The sequence below is a fragment of the Xyrauchen texanus genome, chromosome 31 (genome assembly GCF_025860055.1).
Source record: "Xyrauchen texanus isolate HMW12.3.18 chromosome 31, RBS_HiC_50CHRs, whole genome shotgun sequence".
Taxonomy (NCBI): Eukaryota; Metazoa; Chordata; class Actinopteri; order Cypriniformes; family Catostomidae; genus Xyrauchen; species Xyrauchen texanus.
In genome coordinates, this window is record NC_068306.1 from 2,201,992 (window position 1) to 2,220,423 (window position 18,432).

At 38.3% G+C, this 18,432-nt stretch overlaps 1 protein-coding gene across 6 annotated transcripts in view; it reads right to left on the reverse strand.

The window, feature by feature from the left end:
• Positions 1–18,432, reverse strand: part of LOC127624950 (zinc finger protein 160-like) — a 229,712-nt gene that overhangs the window by 33,108 nt on the left and 178,172 nt on the right. For 2 of the 6 annotated variants that reach the window (XM_052099905.1, XM_052099910.1), the window contains exons 1-3: positions 5,029–5,173; positions 4,807–4,934; positions 4,108–4,167 (exon numbers count right to left, since the gene is read on the reverse strand). The exons of 2 other annotated variants lie outside the window; for them this stretch is intronic. In XM_052099905.1, coding sequence (XP_051955865.1) covers positions 4,108–4,110 — 3 coding nt within the window. In that variant the 5' untranslated portion in view covers positions 4,111–4,167; positions 4,807–4,934; positions 5,029–5,173. Of the gene's footprint in view, positions 1–1,310; positions 1,357–4,107; positions 4,168–4,806; positions 4,935–5,028; positions 5,174–17,888; positions 17,931–18,221; positions 18,379–18,432 lie in introns of those variants that run through there. 2 more of the 6 variants (XM_052099909.1, XM_052099904.1) reach the window with 2 other exon arrangements.

The following is an 18,432-nucleotide window of genomic DNA, read 5'->3' on the forward strand; positions in this document are numbered from 1 at the left end:
ATCAGAGTACATGGCTGGCGTGAGTCAATATAAAAGTGTTAAATACGATATCCTTAAATATAATATATCCTTAGTAGCTTTTATAATTGGAGTCAGATAAAATAAATGAGGATCTTAAAATGAATAATATAGTTATTTAACTGGAACGAAATAACTTAAACTGAATGCGCATGATAAGACAGAACACGCAGGAGACCTTCTGCCACAATATTGGATACCGACCTTGGACCAGTTGGGTGGCTTCCCTATTCCTCCTTTACCTTATCCCCTTTCAAGAGTAAACAGCGAAATGTGGGAAATTGTCTTCACACTGGTGCACAGGATGTAAAATAGCAAACAAATTATAGTAAGTTTAAATGATTCTAATTAATGTTATATATTATAGACTTGGGTCCAGGATAAATGCCAACAACTTTTATGTTTTAATGTACTCACGAACTGGGACACTAAATAGGAATAAATATACTAAAGGGAATATGTAAATATAAATTAAATTAAAGATAATCTATAAATTTACCTCAGAGTTTACCTCAGGTCACCTCACAGAAGACTTCTCATGTGCAGATTTAGCAAACACAGTATTTCATCACACAATTATAAAGGGTGAAAATGTTTAAAAATGAACATAAAGTATCCGATTCTCTGCAGAACTATTACATTTAAAAAATGTACACATTAAAATGTTTTACTTAATCACAATGCCGAAATAATGTGAATAAATCACCATTTACTCCAGTAAAATATTTAGCAAATGTGATACTTTTCGTATAAGTTATCTGAAGATCAGGGGAACATGCTGCAATAACCTCTTTTAAGGGACGTTTTTAGGACATTAGCGCGACGTTTCTGGAACGTTAGTCAAAGTTTGTCAAGATTGAACTTTACCAAGACGTCTTCAAACTGGACTAAAATAGAAACATGAGTTTAGCCACAGACAGACAGAAAGTGGAAATAAACCTGTTCTGAAGTGTTTTAGTTGTTTTGTTCATCTCTTGCATATGACCAGTAATCCCAAAAGTATTTACACAAACTTGAGGAAACCAAAAAGCGTTTGTTTGTGCCCGTCTCTCCAATATATATTATCACCTTCATTGAACTCATTTACAGTCAGTCGCTGGATTTAAAGACTCATTTAAGCAGAATATTCTCACATTTCTGTTTGTTTCTCCTGAAAGGGATTTTTTAAAGCGTCTGTAACAAAACAAAGCGACATGCGTCGATAAAAACGTATTTTAAAGTCATTAAAACGCCAAAGAGAGAAAAACAACATACAGAAATAAATATTAATCTCACAAATAATGAACACGTACCGAACTGAGCGCTCAAACTGCAGATGTTCTTCTTCCTTCCTTTTTAATGGCGTGTCGCAGACTATCTAGTGCACTACCGCCATCAACTGGAGACTTTAGATCAGAGACTTTCCACTATGTTCCCCTCCCGCCCCTCAAAGTTCAAGCCCCTCCTCTAGTGAGAGCTCCAAACTTTGTATTTTATTTTATTGATGCTCAACAGTACAGCAAGTAGTAACAGTCAACAACAAAATAAATGTAAAAAAAAAAAAAAGAGAAAAGAACAAAATTAAAGCTGGGGGTGCACATAATATAAATTGAATATATTGATAAATAATGATAATTACATGACACTGAAAAAAGGAAAAGAATTGCAAACAGATAATGTTTTTAAGGCTCAGACGATTTAATTGAAATTAGGTATTTTTCAAGTTCTTTCATAAAACAAGAAAGAGAGGTTTAGCATTTAGATATTTAGAGCTCCAAACTTCTCACAGGCCACAGAGATGTCTTCTTCTTCTAGAGTTTTATGGCTGATTGAACGACATTAGGCGATTTAACGCCACCAACAGGACATTTTAAATCTCACAACAAAAAAAGAAGGGAAAAAAGGTATTTTGTCAATTTCTGGCATTAAGGCCAGAAGACTTTAACAATTATATATAACATATTTATAGGTTATAGATATTTTGTTTCACTATTTTATGAAGTGTGAATAGGAAACAGGTATTCATAAATTTATCATATAAAAGTATGGGATCAATTCCATGCCACATATATTTGCAAAAAGTATCACAAACGTAAAATAAAGTATCGAGAGAAAAAAAAGAAAGTTTTGCAAACAAAAATAAAGAATTGCAAAATATAAATAAAATATAGCAAAAACCAAGATATAATTAATTGCAAAAATCAATGACTGTTGTAAAAGAAACTAAAGATCTTTGATCCTTTTTTATCTCTGCAACAGATTTTTAGGCAGCAATGATTTTGCCACACATCTTTTTCTTTGCAATGCCTACTAATTATTTTGCAGTGCTCCTTTTAATCTGCATTTCCATCACGTGTGAGCTCGTGATACTGTTTTGCCTCTGTGCTTCACTTTTCTGTGGCTAATAAATCCACCGCTTTAACTGATCTCTAACTTTTTTATCTGAAGCAAACGCTGTTAAAGCACATTTAATGCTAATTAAATAAAAGGAAACAATCAACTTTATATACCTGAGATCCACCTGCATGCCTGTGCTCAGCCATGATGTTTGATCAGTGTCTCAAGCTAATGAGGTAACTTCCAGGGAGGCATCACTGAGCCCGTTGTACACGCCCCAATCCCCTGACTCCACCCCCACGTCAAAACAGTGCCATAAAGTGAAACGCACAGAAAAGTGAAGCGCAAAGGAAAAACAGTATCACAAGCTCACACGTGATGGAAATGCAGATTAAAAGGAGCATTGCAAAATAATTAGTAGCATTGCAAAGAAAAAGATGTGTGGCAAAATCATTGCTGCCTAAAAATCAGATGCAGAGGTAAAAAAGGATCAAAGTTCTTTAGTTTCTTTTACAACAGTCATTGATTTTTGCAATTAATTATATCTTGGTTTTTGCTATATTTTATTTATATTTTGCAATTCTTTATTTGTTTTTGCTCAATACTTTTTTTTCTCTCGATACTTTATTTTACGTTTGTGATACTTAATTTTTTTGCAAATATATGTGGCATGGAATTGATCCCATATAAAAGTAACACATGGGTAACAGTTTCAGACACTCTACCTACATCCGGATGTTTTCCCATATTATAAAGATTTGCATTCAATCTACAGTGGCCAAACATACGTTTGTACAACAATAGCCTATTGAAATGTATCTATCTTGGGTTTTAACTAGGGCTGTCGATTTAATTAATTAATTAATTGCATGCCCACGGACCATAATAAGGAAGATTCCTGAGTAATGCAAGCTTGTAGTACCACCTGTTTACTCCAGAGGGCAGTAAGTGAAATTTCAGCTGTATGAGCAACACACAGTTTATACAGTGAAGAAACACTTCAGTAGAACAACACAAACATGTGTTACGTTCTTGCATTCAAAACACTCGAAGGAGCGCAAATACGAACTAAGTGATCTCAAGATGTGTTTAAAGATTGAGTATTTTTTTTTTAACTTGACACAGTGACCTAAACAATGAATACTGAATATTTATATATATATATAATTTTTTTAATATTTAAAGATAACTATGTATAATTATATATTGATATAAATATGTATAATCATTATATATTGAGATATTGTTATATGAGGGGCTTTCTCAGCAAATATTTGTATATGCGATTAATCACGATTAATTAATCGGGACACCATGTTATTAGATTTCACATTTTTATCGATTGACAGCCCTAGTTTTAACATGTGGCTGTATTGAGAAAAGATGTCTCCCCTACTGTATTTCCCCATTGTTGCTGCCATAGTATCCCAATACCTGACACTACTTTTTAATTCGACTCTTCCAAATTCCACTCTAATGCCTACTTTTTCTTGTTTTAATGACTCTTTAGCAAGTTTATCTGCTTCTTCATTGCCCTTAATACCATTACGTGCAGGTACCCATAAAAAACGAATCTCACATTCTGAATGAGTAATCTGGTGCAAGCTTAAAAACCATTATAAAATAAGATCTGGCCTTGCAGTGGATTGTCTATTCTTTATACAGGTTAAAACTGAAGAAGAGCAAATAACCATCCTCTTTGGTCTAACCTCACCATTCTAATGGCCACAATCAGCCTATGCAACTTATTGAAATGTAATCTGGGACACTTACCATTCCAAATGAAGGACTTTGCTATGCTATCAAATTTCTTGAAATAAGAGAGGGGGACATCTGCAGGGAGAGATTGTAGCAGATAGTTACATTTTGGAATACAATTCATTTTAATAACATTAACCTTCCCAATCATAGATAAATATAATGAAGCCCACCTACTCACATTGCTCAAAATCCTTTTTATTAAGGGGTTAAAATTAACTCTAACTAAATCAGACAAATTTGCTGGGAATAAAATCCTCAAATACTTAATGCCTTGTTTGGGCCACTGGAAGGTGCCCGGCTTGAAAGCCGTTACTGTACAGTATGCTAGGAGAGAGCAAAGAGTGCTGTTATTCATGCTCATGCGATTTTCTGTAACTATCTTTTTCACCATGCTGAAACTCCTCTCTGAGGAGGCATTGCTATGGGGAATGCAGAGCAATGCTTTCATCAGTCTAGCCAGCTCACTGAACCTGGTCTCATTCCTCCCTATAAGGCCCCAGAATCTGTCAACTCTCTGCTCCTGGGGCAACTTTTTGCTGTCTGTGACCTGGTAGTCTGTGAACTCCCCTCTCAATTTATCTGGATCCTCAAACTTTAGTTGGGGAAACATGCGACCTAGCCTTGCCACTATGTAGTATGAACAAATTTCCAACAAATATTCAGTTAGGTCTCGTGAAAGTACTGAATGAGTATTCCTACAATACTTTTTACCTGTTTCAGGAGAGATATCCAGGCGAGATGCTGGGTCCAGTACCTCCAGGTCTTTAAGCAGCTGAGATTGTAAGGGAAAGGCCTTCAGCATCTTCCCAATGACATCAACATAGAAAGCTCTCACTGTCCTAATACACATAATCACATAATATATTAACCAGGAACTATGAAGGTAGACAAATAAAGCATCTAGGTATGATTATTACACAAGCTACAACTTACTGATATATCCTTGTCACTGACATGGAGGAGAATTCTTCCTTTTCGAGGAATGCTCTGGCCTCAGCTCCCATGAAGAGATCTTCATTTGCCAGCTGGTGCTCTTGTCTGTAGGATACCTCACTGACAGGAGTATCCACAATCAATCTAGCTGGAACAATGTAGCCCAAGTATCTCCTGACCAGTCTTGTCATATCACTGTGTAGCTTATGGATCATCACTCTGCCTAAAACATGGGTAAAAATTAAATGTAAATAAAAAAAACTTTTACACTTTTTGTAATGTCTCCACCTTTCATCCTACCTACCTGGAAGGCAGTGTTGAATGCAACCAATGGCTTAAGAGCGGCACTTAGAAAGAGAAAATAGAATTTTATCTCCGGGTTATCAAGGTAGCCCGCCAGGTTCCTGATTTTAACACTCCTCTCATCCTCATGACTGTTGAAGTAAGCCTGCAGAGCAGCCCATTGTTTCAGCACTCTTTCAATGCAGGTGTGGAGGCTGAGCCATCGTGTACTGCAGTATCTGAGCAGCTTCAGTGTGTCTGTGTTTGTAAACTCAACAAACTCTTTATACAGCTCACATCTTTTTGCACTGTACAAGGAAACACAAACAATGACAATAAATAGGGATAAAGGAATTAAGGGAAATGTAGAATTTGTTCAGAACATGTAATAAAAGATAAACTTATCCATCATACTCTAACTAAAATGACCAAGACAGGACAGTCAAACCTTTCATCTTTTATACTCATCTTTTGTCAAAGTGGCCATATACACCAACAAGTAAATCCTCGACTGGGGCCTTGATAGCCTTGATGCCACAGCCTGTGGCAAGTTGGGCAAGGTGGCATATGCAACCCACATCCTGGACATAAGGTTGACTAGCTTTTAGTTTTGTAATGACTAAATGGTGCTTTCCTTTCATTACACTGCAGTTGTCCGAGTTGAAGGCCAACAGGTTATCCCATGGGATTCCTCTATTACTGTGATAATCAGACAAAATAATTTGTTGTAAACATACATACTGACACATTCAACTGAGCCTTAAGTCCTCAGTACTCATTATGTAAATACACTCACCTCAATGAGGTTGCCAGCTTCTCATAGAGACTATCTGCTGTGCCCACATTGCAGACTGGCATGTCAATAAATTTGGTGACAACCTCAAGATTATTCTCATCATACACTCTTGCAAGTATGACAAGTTCTTTTTCTTTTTTCATGTTGTTTGACTCATCACACTGTAGTCCAAATGGCTGAGACCGGCAGATGTTTGTGACCTCATCATCAAGCTCTGGAGCAATGGCACCTAAATAATAATAGTACATAAAAATAGATGTTAGTTTTTTTAAGCATGTGATGAGGTCAAATGTCCAGTTTGGGACATAATAACTTGTAATAAGGGATAGATATTATGTTGCCCAATCTCAATGGTAAAGTGTTGCACAGCAACACTGCCCAAAATGTTGCCCTGTATATCAACATCTGTTCTGTCAGAAGGCTAACGTTACAACATTGTAAATCTAGCATTATGTTACCACAACCACATTGTAAATCTAGCATTCACCTACTAATAATTAGTAATCAGATAAACTTACCCTTGATGAGTTGAGTTGTTTTGGTCTTTCCAGAGGAATATTTCCTGGCGATGGCAGAATCAGGGAACATGCCTGCCACACTCGCAGTGAAGTCATCACAAAAAGCAAATGGAACATTTTTCTGCGCTACCAACATTGCCATCTTCAGTTCGGCTTGCATCGCGTTTTCTGCCTCTGTCTGTCCTTTCGTGATGAAGGATGAGATCACCTGTGTGCCCTTACTTGCCTCTTCTGCGCGATGGTGCCGCTGTGTTTTAATGTGCTGGCTAATGTCATTTTTCCCGCCGTGGCCTACATTAAAATCAATGCGACATACCTTACAAAAAGCGTGGAGGTTGTCTATATGACTGGGTAAGATGCACGTAAATTGTTGCGTACAACATTGTTGAAATTTACAATTGTACTTCAGTTTCTTTGCGGGGACACCGCCTTCACCTGCCATCATGTCTATCGGCTCGCTTTCGGGTTAAACTTTCCGCGACTGCGCAACTGGGTTATACTAGGTTGCCAGGTTGAGGTGACAAATGGGTTGAAATTGTAAATGGTGTGTGGATTGTGTGAATATAATGCATTTAATACAATCTGGCAACTGATCAACATTAGACAAACATATTGGTCCGATTAATAATAATAATCGGCAATTATTCATAAAGGAGTTTGGGCCATGCAAATTACGTGAGTTTCCCGGGAGAAATAACAAACTGGGAGGGGTCCGGGAGATAGGGCTAAAAAACGGGAGAAACCCGGGAAAAACGGGAGTGTTGACAGGTATGTCCCGAACCCATATATTACCAAAATCTTAAAAAGATAATTCCATTCAACCATATCAAACACCTTTTCGGCATCAAGTGAGATGACAGCAACTGGAGTCTGATCATTCGTTACTGACCACATGATATTGATGAATCTCCTAATGTTATCAGAAGAGCTACGGCCCCGAATAAACCCCACCTGATCTATATGTATAAGAGATGTCATAACTTTACTCAATCAGTTAATCAAAAGTTTTGAGAATTTGAACATCTATCTGGATCAGGGAAATTGGATGGTAACTCTTACACTGACTTGGATCTTTGTCATTTTTAAGAATCAGATTGATCCGGGTTTGCTTCATGGTTGGAGGAAGCTTTCCGTTCTTTAATGATTCCATACAAACTTCTAGCAAAAGTGGAGCCAGTTCTGTAGCATAAGATCTAAAAAATTAAGCGACAAAGCCATCTGGCCCCGGAGCCTTGTCTGTAGGTAAGGCCTTAACTACCTTTCCAAACTCCTCCAAAGTTATCTCAGAATCAAGATAATTTGTATTCCCTTTGAAGTCTATGATGATATTAATTACCTGCCACTTGCTTCTAGAGTTGGTGTTAAATCGTCCTTCAATCTTGTCCCTGTACTGGTGTTTGGCTGGTCTGATAGTTTTGCGGAGGGCATATCTGGCTTGTTTATGCTCCTCTGCATTCCCGAAATTAAAAGCGGAGGTCTCCGAGCATTAAGTGCTGCACGAACATCGCTATTAATCCATGGTTTCTGGTTAGGGTAGATCCGTATTGCTTTGGTCTGCAGTACGTCATTTATGCACTTCCTGATGAAACACGTTAAGGTATCAGCGTAGACCTCGATGTTGTCAGAGGCTGACCGGAACATCACCCAGTCCACGTGATCAAAACAGTCCTGTAACATATAATCTGACTGGTCTGACCAGCACTGGATCGTTATGAGGGCAGGTGCTTCCTGTTTCAGTTTCTGCCTGCAAGCGGGCAAAAGGAGAACGGAAGGGTGGTCCAATTTGCCAAATGGTGGGTGGGTGAGGGATTTGTAGCCATCCTAGAAAGGAGAATAGCAATGGTCCAAAACCTGGTCCCCTCGTGTATTGCAACTGATGTGTTGGAAGTATTTCAGTGCAATTGACTTGAAGTTGGCTTTGTTAAAGTCTACGGTCACAATGAGCTCGGCCCCAGGGTGCGTGGTTTCCTGCTGACTTATACTTCCATACAGTTCCTTGAGTGCTGTGACAGCTGTGATGTGGACACCGTTCCTCAGTGTCCACATCACAGAGGAACTCACATGGTCCATCCACACTGAGGACATTGTGAAGAAGGCTCACCAGCGCCTCTTCTTCCTGAGATGGCTGAGGAAGTTTGGAATGAACCACCACATCCTCACACAGCAGTGAGAAAGAGAAGCCGGTAGATACTGTTTCAGATGCTGGTAGAACAGAGAGCAACACACACACACACTGGTTCCGGCTGTAGAGCCCCTGCCCCGGCAGAAGGGCATTTGGGTGACGTCTCTGTGACATATTGCTCAGCAAAGAGACACCACTCTCCCGTTCCTGTTAGGGTTTCCAATTGGTTCTCCCCACTCAGTGATTCACCCACTTAGAAATATGTTGAAAGAGCCCTTATTATGGGCGATTCTATTGTAAGGAATGTGGAAATAGAGACTCCAGCCACCATTGTTGATTTTATTTCGGGTGCCAGAGCGTCTGACATCAAATCAAATTAACAAGTGCTGGCTAATGCTAAACGTAGATTTTCTAAGATTGTTATTCATGTCAGTCGGAGATCACTAAAGATAATGTTAAACAGGTGTGCAAATTTGCAAAAATTATTTCAGACACTGTAATATATTCAGGTCCATAAATATTGGGACATCTACACAATTCTAATCTTTTTGGCTCTATACACCACCACAATGGATTTGAAATGAAACGAACAAGATGTGCTTTATCTGCAGACTTTCAGCTTTAATTTGAGGGTATTTACATCCAAATCAGGTGAACGGTGTAGGAATTACAACAGTTTGTATATGTGCCTCCCACTTTTTAAGGGACCAAAAGTAATGGGACAATTGGCTGCTCAGCTGTTCCATGGCCAGGTGTGTGTTGTTCCCTCATTATCCCATTTACAAGGAGCAGATAAAAGGTCCAGATTTCATTTCAAGTGTGCTATTTGCATTTGGAATCTGTTGCTGTCAACTCTCAATATGAGATCCAAAGAGTTGTCACTATCAGTGAAGCAAACAGCAAACAGAAAACAACTGTGGTGGATGACCGAAGAATTCTTTCCCTGGTGAAGAAAACACACTTCACAACAGTTGGCCAGATCAAGAACACTCTCCAGGAGGTAGGTGTTTGTGTGTCAAAGTCAACAATCATGAGAAGACTTCATCAGAGTGAATACAGAGGGTTCACCACAAGATGTAAACCATTGGTGAGCCTCAAAAACAGGAAGGCCAGATTAGAGTTTGCCAAACAACATCTAAAAAAGCCTTCACAGTTCTGGAACTACATCCTATGGCAAAAGACAAAGATCAACTTGTACCAGAGTGATGGGAAGAGAAGAGTATGGAGAAGGAAAGGAACTGCTCATGGTCCACCTCATCAGTAAAGCATGGTGGTGGTAGTGTCATGGCGTGGGCATGTATGGCTGCCAATGGAACTGGTTCTCCTGTATTTATTGATGATGTGACTGCTGACAAAAGCAGCAGGATGAATTCTGAAGTGTTTCGGACAATATTATCTGCTCATATTCAGCCAAATACTTCAGAACTCATTGGATGGCGCTTCACAGTACAGATGGACAATGACACGAAGCATACTGCGAAAGCAACCAAAGAGGTTGCTTTTTGGTTTGGTTTTTAAGGGAAAGAAGTGGAATGTTATGCAATGGCCAAGTCAATCACCTGACCTGAATCTGATTGAGCATGCATTTCACTTGCTGAAGACAAAACTGAAGGGAAAATGCCCCAAGAACAAGCAGGAACTGAAGACAGTTGTAGTAGAGGCCTGGCAGAGCATCACCAGGGATGAAACCCAGCATCTGGTGATGTCTATGCGTTCCAGACTTCAGGCAGTAATTGACTGCAAAGGATTTGCAACCAATTACTGCGAATAATAGGGGTTTCAGCCATTTGTCCCAGTTTCTGGCATCCTCGCGCACAAACTTCCAAATCATATTCTTTAGGGTTCAATTAAATCGTTCGACCAGCCCATCAGTTTGTGGGTGGTAAATGCTTGTGCAAATCAATTAATCCCCAGCAATTCATAAAGTTCACGCATTGTAAGTGAGATAAATGTTATGCCTTGATAGGTGAGGATTTTGAAGAGTGCCTCCTCAACATTGCATGCTGAGATATTGCACAATGGCCTTCCAGATATCACGTTGCATAATCCACCAGGCTAATACAAACCGATATCTGCGTGCTGACCATTCTAATTGCCCTATGAGGTCCAAACCAATTCTTTCAAAGGGGGCCTCAATTAATGGTAACCAGCGTAATGGTGCTCTTGAGGTGGCCGGTGGATTCACCAACTAACATTTGCGGCATGCCGCACATCCCTGTGAAAGCCTGGCCAATAAAAGCGGGTCATTAACTGATGCAGTGTCCTTTCTTGTCCTAAGTGTCCCACCATAGGATTATGGTGTGCCACCTGGAAAAGTGTTTACCGAAGGTCCTTCGGGACTAACTGGCTTGTATTTTCATAGGCTTGAGTGTCTTGCATCACTCAATACAACAGGTCCCTAATGACTGAAAAATATGGATATGATGTCAGACTGGAGCTGCTGGCCATCGATCACTCTCACTTGGTCAAATGCGTGATTAAGTGTTTTGTCACGTGACTGCTCTAGAGGATAATTCCCCCCCAGGAATTCCCTAAAGGAGGGAATGCTGGAGGATTCCCCTCCTCCATCATTCTGTCACTGAGCAGCCGTAGACTCTTCCTCCCCAGCCATTGCGTCACACATCACACCCATAAGCGACGTTGTTGCCAGTGATATCTGGTAAGGACCTGCCTTACAACAGGCCTATTGCGGATAGTCTGAGCACTGAAGGAGGGATTGTGTGTTCCTGGTGTAATTTGGGCAGTTGATGCTATCCTGTAACTGTCCAGCAGGTGTGATATTCTGATGTACCGATCCTGTGCAGGTGTTGTTACATTGTCTCACAGTACGGACATTGCAATTTATTGCCTTGGCCACATTTGCAGTCCTCATGCCTCCATGCAGCATGCCTAAGGCACATTAACACAGATGAGCAGGGACCCTGGGCATTAGAAAAGTTTCTTTAGTGTCCAAAGTTTTTATAACTGTGTCCTTAATTGCATACCATCTGTAAGCTGTTCTGCATTCTGCAGGTGCATGTTCATTAATTATTTATGGTTCATTAAACAAGCATGGAAAACATTGTTTAAACCATTTAAAATAAAGATCTGTAAAGTTATTTGGATTTCTACAAAATTATATTTAAAATACAGTGTCCTGAATAACAGATGTTTTTTTTTGTTGCTGAGATTATGTGCTGTCTAGCAGTTAGAGAGGTTTGACCTCCTCCATATAACACTTTATACTAGAATATTCTCTGTGGAATTACAATGGGTCACACAGGTTTTGTTTGTGCCACCAGCCACTGCAATATCAAGTGAAGCCAGACTGAATCATGCAAGTTTTGCTCTGCACTGTTCTAGCAATCTTATCTCTGGAGCGAGCTGGTGTGCAGTGCGGCGGTTCATGTAAAAGGCAGATTTGTGTGCAATACAACACAGTCATCTTTCATTGTGATCATGTCTCTGTCATCAGCCTGATGATTTTATTAAAAGTGCTTCTTAGTATTATGTATCCTAAGATTATTGCATTTTCGCAGTATTTGAATCTCACATACTGCATACACTCACCGGACACTTTAATAGGTCCACCTGTACATCTACTTATTAATGTGATTATCTAAAAAGCCAATCATGTGGCAGCATTGTAAAGTATAAAATCATGCAAATATGGGTCAGGAGCTTCAGTTAATTTTCACATTAACCATCAGAATGGGGAAAAAAATATGATCTCAGTGATTTAGACCATGGCATGACTGTTGGTGCCAGATGGGCTGGTTTAAGTATTTCTGTAACTGCTGATCTCCTGGGATTTTCACTCACAACAGTCACTAGAATTTACTCAGAATGGTGCCAAAACAAAAAACATCCAGTGAGCGGCAGTTCTGTGGACGAAAATGCCTCGTTGATGAAAGTGGTCAACGGAGAATGGCAAGACTGGTTCGAGCTGATAGAAAGGCTACAGTAACTCGGATAAACACTCTGTACACCTGTTGTGAGCAGAACAGCATCTCAGAAAGCCAGAAGACCACGTTGGGTTCCACTTCTGTCAGCCAAGAACAAAACACTGAGTCTACAGTGGGCCTACCATCTGCGTACCTCAGCAGAAATCCAAATTTGTCAGACCAGGCTATTGATTTCTACTGTCCAGTTTTGGTGAGCCTGTGCCCACTGCAGCATCAGTTTCTTAGCTGACAGAATTTCCTTCTGCTGCTGTACCTAATCCGCCTCAATGTTCGACACATTGTACTTTCAGAAATGCCAAAATCAAAGGACCATGAATCTATGTGTATTTCCTCATTTTATTTGGGAAGACTTCAAGGATTTTAACACTAAAATTAATAGTTAATATAAAATAATTGTGTTTAATAATTGACCCACAACACTTACATGGTTTGCTAATTTTAAGCAGTAATATTCTAAACATGAAGAACTAATATAGGCATTATATTAATTCATTTTCTGTTATAGCATAATTTCATGTACAGCTGCTTTGAAACATGCTTTTTGTGAAAAGCACAATACAAATATAAATATGGACTTGACTTGACAAATGTTTATTTAGGCTTTGTTCTATTTGTAGAACTGTTGTAAACCATGTTTATTTGGGTTAGTCATCTTCCTATCAGATTGGACCAGTTCTTCCAAAATATTTTAAAGACAATTAGAAAATAATAAAATAAAATATTTTCTGATATTTTATTTTGCATACACTGGTGGACAAAAGTTTAGAATAATGTACAGATTTTGCTCATGGAAAGAAATTGGTACTTTTATCACCAAAGTGGCATTCAACAGATGCATCAGGCCAACATGAACAGAAATTAGCACTTTAGGAGACCAGACTGATTATAACCACACGAATGTGTAGTAGTAATCTCACTACACCTAGAAAATCTCTTGAAAACCTCCAGAGTTTATGTAGGTGCCAAGAAAAAGTCTGCCTTTAAAAGTAAAATTCTCTATCACTTGCCCCTCCAAACATCCACTTGTGGATTAACACAAGTGTTAATGTCGAACTCTTAATTTGTTGCACTTCAGGATGGTGTCATCTGAATACACATCTGCACACACAATAGTTTGGTTAGGAGGCACATATGCTTTGTTCACACAGCAGAGAGAAGAAAAAAAAGAATTTCTGAAATTAGATTTTTTTTAGACTCTTCAAACTGCAGGTTATAAGTGGACAGATCAGATTTCTTTCTGTTCAGACTGCAGTTGCTTTTGCAAGCAGGTCCACATTAGTCAATAATCTTAGTAAAGATGCAAACTTACATATGTTCACCATGCACAAGTGTTTAGCAATAAATGTTCAGCCATTGTTTGTTTTACATGATATTTACAAAACAAATCATCTTGATACAACTAAATGTCAAAATAATTTTTTACAGTTAAATTCAAACTTAAAAGGTTTATTTACTTGATATAATTGGACCTGAAGCTGATTCTTGCTCACTGTGACTACGTGGGCAATTCTTTTTTTCATGTTGCCATAAAGAATTTGATGAGATGAAACTTTTCTCACATGAAGAGCACTTGTATGGTTTTTCTCCATTATGGATTCTCTCATGCGTTTTCATGTTTTGTGACAGAGTGAAACTCTTTCCACAGTGTGAGCACTTGTATGGTTTCTCTCCACTATGAATTCGCTCATGTGTTTTCAGGTGTTCTGACTGTGTGAAACTCTTTCGACAGTGTGAGCACTTGTAAGGTTTCTCTCCCCTATGAATTCTCTCATGTGTTTTCAGGTGTTCTGACTGTGTGAAACTCTTTCCACACTGATTGCACGTGTAAGGCTTCTCGCCACTATGAACTCTCATGTGTGTATTACGATTGCCTTTAAGTGTGAAACTCTTTCCACAGTGCGAGCACTTGAACGGTTTCTCTCCGGTATGAATTCGCTCATGTGTTTTCAGGTGTTCTGACTGTGTGAAACTCTTTCCACACTGATGGCACATGTAAGGCTTCTCTCCACTATGAACTCTCATGTGCTTATTCAGATGGATTTTACATGTGAAACTCTTTCCACACTGAGAGCAGATGAAAGATTTCTTGGCTGTTCTTCTTTGACGCTTTTTTGGAGATAAATTATTTTCAGGGTTTGAGAAACTCAAAGATTTTTCTCCAGTTATGAAATCATGCTGTTTGTCCTCCATTTCATTCAGTTCTTCACATTCCTCTCTCACTTCCATCAGCTCTGCAATGAACACAGTAAATTGATAACAAGATCAATTTAAACCCCATTATAAAGGTAAATAATTATACCATCAATTCTAATTAATAACTTAATTTTATGATTATAGTCATTTATAGTGGTTGATAGAGGTGTAAAAATGCAAAATCTGACAAACAAATGTATTATCATTACTATATTATTACAGAATGTGATACAGATACAGTCTCATTACTCAAGCCTTCACATGACAGAGGTGGAGCATGTGGGATTGAAGAGAAAAAAAGTGCACTTTGAAATTAAGAAAGATGGTTGGATGGATGCTGATGAGTTCTGCTTTCTGTGTCCTCATTCATTACTGTTTATTCGACCAAAATATTGCTTGCATTTCTCCATAAAATTTGTTTGTTTCTAGGGATATGCACAGTTACCCTTTTTAACAGTTAATTAACTAAAGTTTCACAAGCTGTTAATCGTTTTTTATTCATGACACAAGAATAAAAGAACATTTTTGCTATGGTTTTTCCTCAAATACTACTCAAAATAACACCATATCACGTGCATAGTAAGCAATGAGCTGAAAAAGCACAATACGCAAATCTTCTAATTATGAAATCTCACATTAAAGTCAAACAAAAAAAATCAAACTCCCACCACCTGCGTGTGCTCTGCATGGGCAGATTCATATTTCTGTGAGGCAACAAAGCCTCTTTTGAGTGCTTTGATTTTGAAAAGGTTGAAAGAAATTCTTTTACAGCACCTTTACTTGGTATTGAAAAATGCTGCAATTCTGTCTGAGACACTGAAAGACAAAACACTGAGATTCAGCACAACATTCAAAGGTCTTCGTCCAGCACGTTAACAGTATACAGAAAAACAGTGCAGATGCATGTTTGATCAACCCCCCCAACTCAACCTAAACGTGAAAAAACGGACCCAAACCCAGCCAGAAATCCCGAAGGTTTGTCAGAACACATCAAGTTTGGGCCAAGTTGAAGATTGCACATGCACATCTAGAATAACTGAATGGTGATTTTGGTATTCGAATAGTGGTGCGTTGAACAGTTAACCGGATGCCGTCTAGATGTTCACATCCCTATTATTTACCACAAATAGAACAAAGCCTAAATAAACATTTGCCAAGTCCATATTTATATTTGTATTGTGCTTTTCACAACAATAATTGTTTCAAAGCAGCTGTACATGAAATTATGCTATAACAGAAAATTAATTAATATAATGCCAATATTAGTTCTTCATGTTTAGAATATTAGTGCTTAAAATTAGCAAACCATGTAAGTGTTGTGGGTCAATTATTAAACAAAATTATTTAGTATTAACTATTCATTTTAGTGTTAAAATCCTTGAAGTCTTCCCAAATAAAATGAGGAAATACACATAGATGCATTGTCCTTTGATTTTGGCTGATGAAGACTTTTGTTAGTGGTTAATTCATTATCTATGTAGTTTAAGAGAATGTTGTCCCTCCTTTTCAAAGTTGATATATGTATCATTCAGTGAGGAGTATCACAGTCCGTCTGGAAGCTTATGGCAGGTAATTTTGGTGAACTCCATTCTGAGACCATGATTCAGACAGTGGCTCATGAAGAAAACCATTTCTTTGAATTTACATAAATTCATCCACTGTGAAGTCTGTCTTAGTAGACTGAAGTCCATAGTCTAGTCTAGACTTGAACTGAGAGAGAGTGTGTCTGAGTTCTGAACACTGCTAGGAAGATTATTCCATAGTTTAGGAGCCAAATATTAAAATAGTCTCCCTTGTTTAGTGGATTTTGATATTCTCTGTGTTGTTAACACACCAGAGATTTTCAATAGAATATAGCATGATAGAAGGTCACTTAAGCACTTTGGTGCTAGACCATTGATTCCATTGAGACTTGATATAATTGGACCGGAAGATGATTCTTGCTCACTGTGACTATGTGGGCAATTCTTTTTTCATGTTGCCATAAAGAACTTGCTGAGATGAAATTTTTCTCACATGAAGAGCTGTGGTATGGCTTTTCTCCATTATGGATTCTCTTACGTGTTTTCATGTTTTCTGACAGAGTGAAACTCTTTCCAGAGTGTGAGCACTTTCTCTCCACGATGAATTCGCTCATGCGTTTTCAGGTGTTTTGACTGTGTGAATCTCTTTCCACACTGAGAGCAGGTGAAAGCTTTCTTGGCTGCTCTTCTTTGAGGATTTTTTGGTGAGAAAATCTTTTCAGTGTTTGAGCAGATTTTTCTCCAGTTATGAAATCAAGCTGTTCGTCCTCCACTTCATTCAGTTCTTCGCGTTCCTCTTTCACTTCCATCAGCTCTACAATGAACACAATAAATCGATCACAAAATGAAATTAAACCCCAATATAATGGCTGATCAAACCTCACCTATTTTTTTATTTTTGCTCTGCAAAAGCTAAATAATCATACCATAAATTCTGATTAATAACTTAATTTTATGATTATAGTCATCTATAGCAGATGATAGAGGTGTAAAAATGCTAAATCCAACAAAGAAATGTATTATTATCATTACTAAATTATTACAGAAGGTGATACAGTCTCAGATTACACAAGCCTTCACATGACAGATGCGGAGCATGTGAGATTGAAGAAAAAAAAGTGCACTTTGAAATGAAGAAAGATGGTTGGATGGATCTGCTTTCTGTGTCATTATTCATTACTGTTTGAGCAGAATGGACCAAAATATTGCTTGTATTTCCCCATAAAATTTGTTATTTTCTAGGGATGTGCACAGTTACAGTTTTTTACACCGTAAAGTAAAGCTGTTAATCGTTTTTTATTCGGGATGCAGGAATAAAGAAAATTTCTGCTACGGTTGGTCCTCAAACACTACTCAAAATAGCATCTACGCTCATCGCCTGTGTGTGCTCTGCCTGGGCAGTTTCATATTTCTGTGAGGCAACAAAGCATCTGAGTGCTTTGATTTTGAAAAGGTTTTAAATCTTAAAAATGGTTACAATACCTTCACTTGTTGTTGAAAAATGCGGCAATTCTGTGCGAGACGCTGAAAGACAAAACATTGAGATTCAGTGAAACAGTCAAAGATGTTCGTCCAGCACGTGTTACAGTATACAGAGTGTTGTGGGTCAATTATTAAACAAAATTATTTTGTATTAACTATTCATTTTAGTGTTAAAATCCTTGAAGTCTTCCCAAAATTAAATGAGGAAATACACATAGATGCATTGTCCTTTGATTTTGGCTGATGAAGACATTTGTTAGTGGTTAATTCATTTTCAATGTGGTTTAAAGAGAGCTGTCTCAACTCCGCTAGTAGCTCCAGCACCAGGCTCACCATCATCATCAATGGCCACTTCCACAGTAGCACAGATTACCATCAATTTTGCTTTAGCGGCTCCTCTCCCTGTTGGTGAAAAAACTGTTTTTTTTGGTGAGGATCCAGGACAGAGGCGATTAGTGCTGGTTTGGCCACCAACTCATCAGTGGTCAACCTGTGGTGAACAATATATCCTAATTAATGTTCCTCTTAATTCATAACAGAACAG